Below are 13,169 nucleotides of genomic sequence, written 5' to 3'. Positions count from 1 at the left end.
TGATGGTGGAAACTGAAATGTTGTAGGTCCAGGTCCATGATACCTAGAGCTCTTCATTAGTATTTACTTACACTTAAGAGATTTTTAACTGCTATCAGACTAAGAGCTCCAAAAGAGCAGAGACCATTAAAAAATGTAGACCAAAACATTAAGAGTCAAAAATAATGGGGTGTGTGTGTGTGTGTATGTGTGTGTTTCTCTCCCTTAACATGGATCTTCAGAACTAAACTCTGATCTTTAGGCTTGGCTCCAAGAGTTATTTTATAGTCAGAATTGACTTTTAAAAGAATGTTTGAGAATTTGATTTTTTTTTTTTTTTTGCAATAAGGTATAAAAAAGTCCCTTCCCTCTCCTACCTTCCTACCTCTCCTACCTTCCTGTAGTTGACCCACTCTGCCCATAAGCACTCACTATGGCAGCCAGTAAAGCCAAGCTGGAGCTCTTGTCAGGGGCTCCTCAGGGGAGGAAGTGGGCGGGACAGAATTCAATGAATACATTTTCACTTTCTCAGTAGAGCCTAGACTTACCTGAACTCCCTTCTTCTTTCTGCTCATCAATAAATAAGAAGGAAATGTTAAGAAAACTTGAATTTGTCACAAATATTTTTTCTACTTTTCAATATAACATTTCTTGACAATTGGTATCAGGTTATGACTTAATTTAATATTTATAAATTTGGAAAACTTGTAACAAGTTATCAAAACAAGGGGCTTGTTCTTTGACCATGAATGTACAATAGTATATGCTTTGCCATTATCTACACGAGGTAGGAAGGCAAAATAATAAAGACAGTAGAAGTCATTAGAAGTCCAGCAGATTTTTGAAAGCTTAAGATACAAAAGGTGCAATCAAATAACCAATCATTAAATTTAATATGAACCACATGAGAATGCAAATTAAGTTCTATTTATTTGTTCAGAATATTATTGTGGATTTAAGGCCTTATCTGTTAGATATAAATACTCTGGTTTAAAACAGCAATGTGATCTAGAGATGGCAGATGGAGAATATAGTAACCAGAGTATCTGAATGCCCCTGTTATCTACTAGAAACAAACTCATGAAATCTCATGTCCCTATACAAGATGCCTGGTGGAACTCCTTAGCATTGAGGGGCCCTGCTATCAACTTGTGATGGGGGAGTCATCTGCACTGTGGAAGGGTGCCAGCGATGAGCAGGGGGAGCTGGAAGGAATTCACTGTACTCATAGTCTCCTAAACTCTGGGAGATGAGCCACAGCCATTATGTTAGCATAGATGTATCATGAAGAATGGGTCAAGAGTGAGCAGTTCTTTTCTGCCAGCCTAGAAGTCACTGCATAGTATTCCGTTTCTGTGGTACAGCTCATCACCAAAACCAGATAGAATTACATCCTACTCAAAATGCAAAAACTGCTTATGCCATTAGCTCAAATTCACAATCTTATGTATTCAAAGACAGAACCCTGGCACTTTTAATTGAACTTTAGATGGGAGCCCAAGTAAATTCATCACCATGACGAAATGATGAAATGACGAAATGCTGTTTGCTGCTTGGGTGACTCATAGGCATTTACAGATGTCTCATTTTCTGTCCAACCTGATATTCCGTCATCATAGAAAAAGGCATTATGCTTATTTTTTTTTTTTTTTATTTGACAAGCAGCAACATCATGTTTGTCATTTTAATGTAGATACAATTATTAGGTTATCTGTCATATTACAATATTTAAGTTTTTATTTTTTGTCCTTTAAGATACATTAAAAAAAAAACACATCAACTGCAAACGTGAGGGGAGAAAGCATGGTACCCAACCAAATTCCACATTTCAGCAATACTTCACTCATTCTTTTAATAAAGTTTTAAGAAACGTCATAATGACATGAGCTTGAAATATCTCTAGGCATTTTCTCTGACGCTCATGACGTGGCACTGGTGATGTTGTAAACAGCAGAAAAACAGGGGCTGCCAGACGACCAAAGTATGGAGGCACAGGCCTGCTTTCTCCCACAGGAGCTCACCAAATGGGGATGGCAATGACCTCACAGCTGCACCAGGAGAAGGTGTCATGCGACGTAACTGTATTCATCTGCAGATGCTTGGCTGCGCTCGATGTACTGTTTGTCTATCAGAACTTCTATGCACTTCTTAATCATGCTGATACTGGGATTGAACCTGGCTCTTGACTGGCTGATTACCTGTGAGACAGACAGGGAATCAAACTATTCAAGTTAATCAGCAAAAGCATCCATTTCCAATTAGTTGTAAGGAGCCTCACATTTCGGCTTCAACAGACCTATCTAAAGGAAAAGGGTGTGTGAATGTTGACCTGAACACAGGGCTCTGTAACACACAGACCTGATGGAGCAGGTAGCACATCACTGTGCAACACCTATCAGTCTCTACATGATAACAATAGTGAAGTTTGTGTCCACAGTAAAAGAAACACCCAACGGTTGCATTGGAGAAGAAATAAAGCACAGAATAAGCAATGGCAAAATAGTAAAGCTTACACATAGTGAAATTACTAACAATGTCATCTACCCACATATTCAACATGCTCCAAGTCTATTTAGTGCTAATGCTACTTTTACTCTGATGCTTTTTCCTAATGCCACAAACCTTTCTTTCAGTTGAGAGCTCTGCACTGCTGAGCAACCCTAGGATGTTCGTTCCACACAAATATTGGTGCATAAACAGAATGAAGGAATATTCATTAAAGTGGTTCCCTTCTCCAGATGGAAAGGCCATTTAACAACCTGGTAAGTTTAGGATCTCTAGTTCAAACCTAGCAAAGTCGTCTCTAAACTGAAATTTTGAAAATTTGAGAACTCTTTAAAACAAACATTTCTTTATGCTATTTGGCCAACATTAGTCCTTCCTCAACGTTAACAAGGTCCAGCCCCAAAGCCCAGAGCTTTTCACTTTTACCTCTTGAATGAGGGCGTTGTGCCGAAGCACTTTTCGTGCTTTCATGATGCGGACAATAGCAGCTTGAAGATACATTTTCCGGTCCTCATCTACAGCACTTCTAGTCTGTTCCAGTTCCTGTTTTTATAAAAAATGGGGGGGGGGTCCCCCACAAATAGGACACTGTCATTGATGATTCAGCAGATGCGACTACCTGCTGCACTCAGAAGAGCCAGGCTTCATTTCCAGCCTTCACACTGTGGACAAGTCCCTCCCTTCTGGACTCTTGCCTCAGGCATAAATAAGCACAAAAAAGCTTGCAGGCAAAACAAAACAAAAGTCTTAAAAAATAAATCATAATCTCAGAGGGGTAGGAAATTAGCTTAGTTGGTGAAGTGCTTTCTATACTATATAAGCGTGGTAGAGTTCTATGCCCAGCACCTATGTGAAAAGGCCAGGCATGGTGTCATGTGTGTTAGTGCTGCTGCAGGTCAGTCAGCCTAGACTATTCAGCCAGTGACAAAAATGCTACCTCAAAATAAAAAGGGAGGGAGAGGGAGGAATGGAGGAAGAATAGCTTCGAGAAATCACACCCAAAACTGACCTTTGACTACCAAATGTATACACTGCTCAAACCAAGAAAGAGCAGCAGCAGCAACAACAACAATAAACCATATACTAGGGCTGTGCCAATACCACAATCATCTGGTATCACCTCTAGTGGATTACAAAGATAGGTCACTTTTGAAGTTTACACTATTCTAAATTATAATGCAATCTAAATACACAACTAAGAAATGACTTAAGTTGCTCAGAACAATATTTTAAGACTGTTGTCTTAGCAGTAAACCTCTGTGCCAAGATGCTTTCAGATAAAGTAGCAAGGTGCAGTGGTTAGCTCTAAGTGCACAAAATGGATAGGCTATGGCTGGGGACCGAGGGACTGAGGGAAGAGGTCCTCTGTCTCATTCAAAGATGACAGAGAAGACAGGCCACAAAAGTGTGATCACTACTGAAAAACAAGGGCTTGAGGCATACACAGAGACAGACGATGCCAGAGAATTAGGGACAGTACAGCAGCTTTTAAACACAAATCCCTCAGACTGTTCATTCTACAGAAAAGGAGGATCTTGGTCACCTTAAAGTTCAAGATACATGGCAATTAATATGCATGTCTCCCTCATGGAATAGTTCTTCCAGGGGTCTGATATCTACTATCCATCCCACACGGACCACAAAAAGCAGTTAGGAAAGTCTTTGAACAAACCCCACTCCAAACCACAGCAATGATCACTGATTGCTGAATTCTGTCAAAAGCTAGTCGCATGACTATATCTAAGAGTATCAACCCCATTCCTGCTGGCTCAACAGACCAAACTGTTCAGGGCAAGCTGTGCATCCATGCACACATTTGATAAGTATTTCCTAAGATTTTCTTTTATAAAATCAGTTTCAAGCATGAACTCATATCATGTCAAGAAGGGCATTTTTAAAGAGAAGGCAAAGAAAAGCTAAATTTCCCTACCATTCCTGCCTTCCCTTCTTTGAGGTAGGCATTCTACCTTTGAGTTACACTCACAAGCCCTAAGTATGCTTTAAAATAAAATGTGGGGTTGGGGATACAGTTCTCAGGCGGAGCATTTACGTAGTCCATTTGAAGTTTTCATTCAATATTTACCATTTATTCACTCGCTCACTTATTCATGGTCATATACTGTCTCTTCCTTACCCACTCACTAGCTCCACCTCACATACAGCTAACGTTTGCTAAGAAAGCATTTTGCTCAGTAGTTGTGATTGTTTGTGTATGCTCAGCCCAAGGAGTGGCACTATCTGAAGTTGTGGCCCTGTTGGAGTGGGTGTGTCAATGTGGATGTGGGCTTTAAGACCCTCTTCCTAGCTTCCTGGGAGCCAATATTCTGCTAGCAGACTCCAGATGAAGATGTAGAACTCTCAGCTCCTCTTGTGCCATGCCTGCCTGGACACTGCCATGCTCCCACCTTGATAATGGACAGAACCTCTGAACCTGTAAGCCAGCCAGCCCCAATTAAAAGTTGTTTTTATAAGAGTTGCCTTAGTCATGCTGTCTGTTCACAGCAATAAAACCCTAACTAAGGCAGAAGTGAAGACACTGTTAAGTTGCCCAAGTTCCTTTAAGTAATCCAAATTCAACTCATGGAGTCATTAAAAGAAAAACAAAGTAGACTGGGCAGAGGGTGGCAGCAGTAGAGTAAGAGAGGGAGGAGAGAAATATATTGTATACACATGTGAAAATATCACAATAAAGCCACAACCACCTATACTTGATATGTGCTAATTAATGAGTAGATAACTGAGCTGGATCTGTTTTGCCTAAGCTGTTTATTTTTTAAACACTAACATACTGGCAGTCAATAAGGCCAACAACTGCAAGAATAAACCAGAGAAGTATTATCATGTTATTAATTTCAGAGTGCAGAGGTTTGCTCGATCTTGGTATAAAATAGACTCTTTCAAAACACTGCCTAAATATTTCTAGAAGAGATGACATTCAAACCAGTACTTACTTGTGGCGTATCCTTCTGCATTGACGTAGTAATCTTAAATTTTGTTCTCTTACTGCTGAAGCTCATATTTAATGAAAATGAAGATTCTGCATCGATATCTTCCTATATTTAAAACAAATTTTTTTTTTTCTGATTTCACATTTACCAGAACATTATTCAGTTTCTATTTAGGAATTAGCTATTTTAAGGCCCAGCCAATATATATACATCTTCTGTCTGAAACTGCTGCAGTAGCCACAATACTAACAAGTGAGTTGATTCTATAGGAACTCTTGCTTCCAAGGTTCTTATGTATCCAGTTAACACACAATAGTATTTTGTTTATTTTTAGAAAAGCCAATGGCCTTTTCTTCTGGGAAAATTGCTAAGCTAACTTACAGAGTCATATGAATATCACACAACCTTAAAACTGCCAATATCCCATACAAGAGCCTCTATCTGCTAAGGGTTGAAATCCCTTGGGAAGGTTACCTTTTCTGAATCATGGTTAATCATTTTCACATCAAGTAATGATTTGATTGTTTTGGTCAGCTCCTTTTCATTCATCTGGGTACTGTCTTGAAGTTCTTTGTAGCTGACAGTTTCACTGTTGTTAAAGGCAAGAAGAACTGCCATTTGGTAGGTTGTAACCATAGCTACATATGGTTTTCCCAAATAGTTCATTTTAACTTCACCTACGATTAAAACAAAAATTGACAGTACAGTGATCATCCAAAGTGTTTCCATTTGATATTCTAGATTGTTTTCCTTAAACAAACAAACAAACCAACCAACCAACCAACCAACCAACCAGAGACATCTTAAGGTTAATGCAAAGGCATTTGAAAGTTCTTGCCTAGAGGACATGGGCTGTCAATGCTGAAGTAGGGAGTATGTAGTATATAGTAACAGTTGACCCATTACAACTTTGTCAGAGTTTAAGCAGTGAATTTAGATAATTAGCAACAGGAAAGCTAAAGCAGAACTGGTGGGAGAGAGAGGTGGCAAAACCAGAACTGAATGGAAGAAACAAAGGACAAAGAGAGACAGTTGGGAACTCTATGTGTATCCTCTAAGGCTGATGGCTTAAGTTCAACCCTGTGTAACCACACTGTGGAAGAAAAAAAAAAAGCAATTTCTACACACTCACTCACACACACAGGCTTGAAATTTAAGATAAAAAAGTAAACATCAAACATATTTCACATGTAGGAAGAAAATCAGAACACTCAATTTATTCAATAAACTTGCACAATCAATGCAGTACTACTAAGAAATTACAATGTAAGATGCAAGCCAGTCATACAAAGCAAATGACACTGGTACTGAGATCAGCCTTTCAAAGGTTAAAAACAGGGTTCTTAATAAAGGTCACAGCACCAGGATCCACTTCCTTATGTCATTTCTTTTTTGTTGTTTATAATTTTACATGTGTGGGCATTTTGCTTGCATGCATATCTATATGACATATGTGCCTGGTCCCTGAGTAGGCCTGAAGAGGGTGTCAGATCCCCTGCAAGTGGAGTTATAGCCCAGCTGTGAGCTGGACTGTGGGTGCTCACCCACAGCCCTTCCTGAAGCCTACGAAGAATATGTGCTTTTGCTTTGGCTGACCATCTCCAGGGAACTAAGAAGGAAGGCATTCTTAGAGGACTTTAACTAGAAATCGGTAGGCAGTGCTAAGGAAACTTTGGATAACAGGTATTCGAAAATATCTTACCCATCAGTCTGCTTTTCTAAACTGTCTACTATGTATAAAATGAATGGCTGCAAAAATGTATTGTCATTATAAAACTCAAAGAAATTCTTAAAGTGAATATTATTATCAGCATTATAAAGTTCCTTAATGATACCAGAAAGGGAGATGGAAGAAAGTGCATTAAAAAGTAGAATTAACACAGGAATTAACACTCTAAAGGAATACAATCACATAAATATCATTCAATGAGCAGTAAGGAATCATTCTTTACCTGTACAGAGATAATGCAACCATGTCAGCTTCCGTCCACTGAAATGCTGGCTATAAAACAATTCAAACTGTTGAAAGAGAGAGATGTCAAGCTATTTGAAGGTCCTGAAACTTCTTTATTATGATACTGTAAAGGTAAAAGCATCTTAACCCACCTAGTGAAAACCTTGTTCAGAACCTCTGTGCAGATCGTGACTAGCCCCCGGCTATGTGGGTGTGCTGGCACCATTGTGGTTCCTCTGCTGAGTCTGCAGCAGCTTGCTTGCTCTGGTTCTTGCACATAGAGCACTCTACCCAAGTGCACACTCATAGTCCCAGAGACATGCAAAGCTGACACAGGCTCACTTCAATCCAGGAGTCTGAGGCTATGCTGGGAAACAGCACTAAAAAGGGGCAGGCAGAGTAACTTGGGCACTCAACTGCCATGCAGGGCAGACACGGCTCTGAAATATTTCTCTTCTACAGCTTAAGTTGCTATGACATGTCAGTATGTTATTTATTCCATGTTATTTTTGTGTGTATGTATGTAAAGGGTAAAGTTAACAACACGGGCATGCCATCCTCAAGCATTTCTTTACATTATTTCGAAAGAGGGCTTCATTGAATCTGGAGCTTGCTCTCTGGGCTATACTGGCCAGTCATGAATCCCTGGTGTCCTTGCATTTTCACTGTGCACAGCACTGGGCACTAGAATCTAAACTCACATCCTCACAGTCCTCATGTTTGAGCTGCAGTCACCTCACCCCACCTCAGCCTCTGAGCCTCAGTCCTATCCCATTCCCAAATCAACACCTGCTAATTTTACTTCTTTGTATAAAATCAGAAATAATATCAATGGCAATATTAATCTGTATTAATACATTAACCTTATATTAATATATTTTGTTTAAAGACCAAATATACCATCACATACGTTTCAACATGAAAACCATACTCACATTTACCAGCACGTAGTTTCCCATAAATGACAGGCTAGCCCATGTACATGTGTAGTTAATACAAAGTGGGGTCTATGATATAACAATTGTGTAAACAATCACATGAACAAAGTTTTAGGGTTCAAGGTGTCTATCTACTGCCCTTTTGCTGATATTAGTACATTTAACTTTATAATTGCATGAACAAGAGTCTAAAGAGTCAGTACTTAACAATGCATACTCCAATTGCAAATGACATTTTGGATCACAGAACCCATAAGAAATGGCTTATAGATTGCTCACAACTCCAGTTCCAGGGGATCCCACAACCTCATCTGACTTCTGAGTTCCTGAGTTCAATTCCTAGCAACCATATGGTGGCTCATAACCATCTATAATGAGATCTGGTGCCCTCTTCTGGCCTGCAAGTATACAGGCAGGCAGAATGTTGTATACATAATAAATAAATGTTGAAAAAACTTCCTTAAAATTTATTTTTATCAAAGCTTAGGAATTAAAAAAAATTCCTTGGCTGGACTGGATGTATAAAAGACATTAGTCCTAATTACATTTGTGTTGGGGTAGAACCCAAAGTTTCTTCGTGAGTGACAGACTTAGTTTTACTTTAAAAAATGTATTTATGTATTTGCCCATTTATGTGCATATGCAGACTCTCAGACAACCTCAGACAGGTCAGTCTTTAGTCTTCTAGGATTTCTGTCCCACTTTAGAATCACTTCAAAATGCAGCTTTCACATATTATGCTTTCATATCTCAGTCTATACCTAACACTTGTCTCAATTACAGGAAAATTAAAATATTACCAGAACTAAATGAAGCCTAAAAATGGCTTCAAAGTTCAAATGGGAAAGTAGAAAGATTTGAAGCTTTCTCTTTTTTTCTAAAATAATACACATTTATTTACTTAACTATGTATTTGGAATGGTGGTATGTTGTTCATGCTAGGGCCACACATGAGCGTGAAAGGACGACTCATGGGAGCTGACTCTCTCCATCAATCTCGAGGGGTGTGAAGATTGAATCCAGTTTGTCAGGCTTCACCAAGCAAGTGCCATTACCCAACTGAGCCATCCATTGCCATTATCCCTAAACTTACATAAAATACCACATCCTATGAACTACAGGTGCTTACTAAGAGCTGATGAGGTTCCTGTGTATTACAAATAAACCCCAAACTGAAACACACACATCACACACACACACACACACACACACACACACACACACACACACACCACACACACACACACACATCACACACACACATCACACACACACACAAAGCATCACTACACACACACACACATCACACACACACACAAAGCATCACTACACACACACACACTACACACACACAGAGCATCACTACACACACACACACATACTACACACACACAATCACACACACAGAGCATCACTACCATGCCTTTGTTTACTGTTTGCTTCCCAGAACACTTACCATCTGTACACTTTTCTCTAGCTCTTGGGGAATTGCAAATGTAGATGAAGGAGCCTGAGTGAGAGGCCACGCACCAGCCTAAAAAGGAACAGTGAGATAAAACGTTCAACAGATATCTACCCCAAAAAACCCATTTCAATGGTGAGCTGCTGAGACACCTTTTCTCTTTCTTGGAATTCTGACAGTGCTATGGCCCATTTTATTCCAAGTCTGTAAAATGTGGTCCACAGCTCAAAAGCTGACTAGACGTTATCAGGCATCATTTGCTAACCTTCTATATTACATTGTCAAAATGATTCATAAATCTAAAAAAGAAAAATACTATCATACCTGAAGAACATATATTTGGAAACTAATCCCCAAGTCAATCACGGTGTCTTGGTTTCTGATGAAATTGTTGAACTTATTGTTCAAATCAGCGCTGACACTCATGTCTGTATACATTCGATGCAGCTTGCTGGTAAACTCATAACCACAGGCTTGCTGGAAAACAAGTTGCAAAGAATATAACCTAAACTGAGAATGACCAGCCAGGGATCAATTAGGAGACCAGAGGGTTTTATTTTATTTTAGTTGTAGTTTTTGTTTTTTTTTTTTTGTTATCAATACTGAACTTAAAGATCATCTTAAATCACTGGAAACCTCTGCCCCTTTGAATCTCATACTGACACCCAACACTGTACACAAATACACTCATGCCTGACCACTTACACAGCCTGCTGTATGTATACACATCAATGACTGCTGAAGTATACAGTCATTACATATAATGAGCATACTTGGCTGTTGGTACAAGATTTCTATGATATTATCTATCACACTAAAGATTTATGGTACCTTTAATTTATTGATCATGGCTTCTTCAGAATCCATAGACATAGACAACCCGTGAATTAGACGTTTTGCTAGCATTCTTGCATAGAACTGCAGGAAAATGGGAATGGTTACTTTTGTTGTGACTTGAAATTCAAAACAGAGTGAAGCTGGTAACTCTGATCTGAATGCTGTTCAGCTCACCTTCTGAAAGACGTCCTTGTCATCAATGTACTTGAAAACTGTGATGAAGCTAGTGAGCTTGTCCTCCACTTCATTTTCAGTCATCCCCTTCGCTGACTTCTTTAGCAAGTTGTCACAGTACTTAGCAAGCTCAAAGAGAAAGTAATAATACATCTTACAAAGGCCCTTTGGACAGACACTTCAAAGGCGGCAACACAAAGCCTCATAGGTTTGTCACTTAGAACAGATGTAAGAGCATAAACATGAAAACAAGCCGGTAAACGGTTACCATCGATGGGACAAAAGCAAAGCAAAAGTGGCTCAACAGATGTTGAAAGCTGTTACATCCTAAAGTTATACTTTAATATTATGAATGTAAAACATGCGTGATCAGCTAAGTTTTAAAAACATAAGACACTAGAACTAAGAAAAAAACCTAATCAGATAATGAATAGTATGCATGCCTTTTTAACAGGATTATCATCTTTATGAAATATTTTCTCCTTTGGTTAAAAAAAGGAACATTGTTTAATGCATTCTGAACGTAAATTTAAATATATATATAATGCGGACAATTTTCATATTCTGAAAATGAGTACACAAATTAATTTGCCATTCTAGTAACTTCCCTTTACAACTTCACATGAGATTACCTTCAAGCAACTAAACTTACCAGTTCAGGCGCTTTGCAAACAGACTTGGGTTCTCTGTAATTTACAACAGATGTAAGGGCCTAAACGAGAAAACAGCCCAGTGATTAGTTACCAGAAGGAGGCAAAAGTGGTGGCTGTGGATCTGATCTATGTCTATAATACCCACAGTTTAGCTATCTCTCTTTCTATCTCTGTATGTAATGTATAGGTGTTCACATAAAGAAGTATAAACATAAATGAAGGCAAGGTCTACCTTAGCTATTGTTCTTCAAAATCTTCAGAGTCTGTCATGAGACTTAGGGTGTAAGCTAGCTGGACAGCAAGCCCCATGATCCCAGCCTTCTCCAGCACTAGATTACACTATCACACCATTGTTTTGACATGGGTACTGGAGGTTGAGCTATCCCCAGCAACTCTCAAGGCCATGTGTTAAAAGGGATATTGGCGGCCCAGGGATGTGGGGCTTCTTTTCCTTCTTTCTGTGCTACTTTCTGTCACCATTAGGTGAACATCTTCATGTACTATGAGAAGCCCAAAGCAACATAATTAGTTAGGCAGAAACTTGTGAAACCCTGAGTTAAAAGAATTCCTTCTGCTTAGCTCTGTTCTGTTAAATTAGCAGGAAGATGACTATCTCACAAATCAAGAGTCAATTTCTTATGTCAAATATCAATTCAAATTCATGGTGTCTTTCAAACCAAGAATGAATACAGTCTAAATGTGGTATAGGTTAAACAGAAATATAGTCCTGCCACTGCCGGGGCTCTAACAAAGGACCAGAACTAAAGAAAATTAGAATTATGCACACCAGGTCACTAATAACTCAGAAAGACTGACATAAGACACTATAAGTTCATTTTACCACTTTAAAATTTAAGATTCCCAAATTTAAACTAGTTATTTAATGTACATTTCAGTGCTCAAGGTTCTCAAACTTGACTGCCTAGCAAAGATGCCCAACTGAAAACCACATCACAGGTTAAAGAAAATCCCATGTACAGATCACATGCATGGGTTATTTGTTTTAAAGTTACCTTATCTAAAGCACTCATAAAATGCTGATCACCATTCAAAACAGTGTTGATAAGTTGAACGAATTTACCATGTACTTCCAAAACTGATTCCACAAATAGTGTTGGCATCTAAAAACAAAATACAAAGTATAAATTCACATTTTAAGATTTTCAAGAACAAAACTTGAATAAAGAATATAGTTTATTTTTTTTATACTTATATACTCAAATTATACTTATACTCCTCCATATCCCCAACTCCATATCTCTGGTTACATTGGTCTTAAAAGTTTAAGACTTCTCTTTATCTATCAAATGGGACTGCCATTCAACAACAGCCTGACAGGTCCTCTGCCATGTAAAGGCACACATACTACTATGCTGGGTCACAGGGGGATCCCTAAATCCCAGGCCCAACTACACTAGGATGAATTCTGAGAAGGACGAGAAAGCCTGTGTGTGCCTCAGAATGAGGTCCTGGAGTTAGTTGGGTAGAATTAAGTTTTTGTTCAATGTCACTCAATACTTGGAATCTGCAAACCTAGCAATAAACTATGAACATGCCTAGTAACAACAGCAACAAATACATGGTCACTAAGTAGCAAAGGCCATTTCAGATAAATGAAGGTCAGGCAAGGTGAGGGTATTTCACTGTGGCATTTTGAACGGCAAGCATAGAGGCAGAGGAGGCTTTAAAAATCCCCCATGTACAAAGCAACATGATTGT

General features: G+C 38.8%; 1 protein-coding gene across 4 annotated transcripts in view; it reads right to left on the bottom strand.

Moving 5' to 3' along the window:
• Positions 1-320: 320 nt before the first annotated feature.
• Cul2 (cullin 2) overlaps positions 321-13,169 on the bottom strand; it is a 53,731-nt gene continuing 40,882 nt past the window's right edge. For 2 of the 4 annotated variants that reach the window (NM_001360829.1, NM_029402.3), the window contains exons 11-21: positions 12,464-12,571; positions 11,450-11,509; positions 10,798-10,926; positions 10,618-10,704; positions 10,111-10,263; positions 9,781-9,858; positions 7,385-7,451; positions 5,907-6,109; positions 5,436-5,537; positions 2,911-3,027; positions 321-2,177 (exon numbers count right to left, since the gene is read on the bottom strand). In NM_001360829.1, coding sequence (NP_001347758.1) covers positions 2,046-2,177; positions 2,911-3,027; positions 5,436-5,537; positions 5,907-6,109; positions 7,385-7,451; positions 9,781-9,858; positions 10,111-10,263; positions 10,618-10,704; positions 10,798-10,926; positions 11,450-11,509; positions 12,464-12,571 — 1,236 coding nt within the window. In that variant the 3' untranslated portion in view covers positions 321-2,045. The remainder of the gene's footprint in view (positions 2,178-2,910; positions 3,028-5,435; positions 5,538-5,906; positions 6,110-7,384; positions 7,452-9,780; positions 9,859-10,110; positions 10,264-10,617; positions 10,705-10,797; positions 10,927-11,449; positions 11,510-12,463; positions 12,572-13,169) is intronic. The other 2 variants (XM_006526275.4, XM_030250610.1) reach the window with 1 other exon arrangement.

This window comes from Mus musculus, chromosome 18 (genome assembly GCF_000001635.26).
Source record: "Mus musculus strain C57BL/6J chromosome 18, GRCm38.p6 C57BL/6J".
NCBI lineage: Eukaryota > Metazoa > Chordata > Mammalia > Rodentia > Muridae > Mus > Mus musculus.
This window is presented reverse-complemented; position numbering and strand designations above follow the sequence as displayed.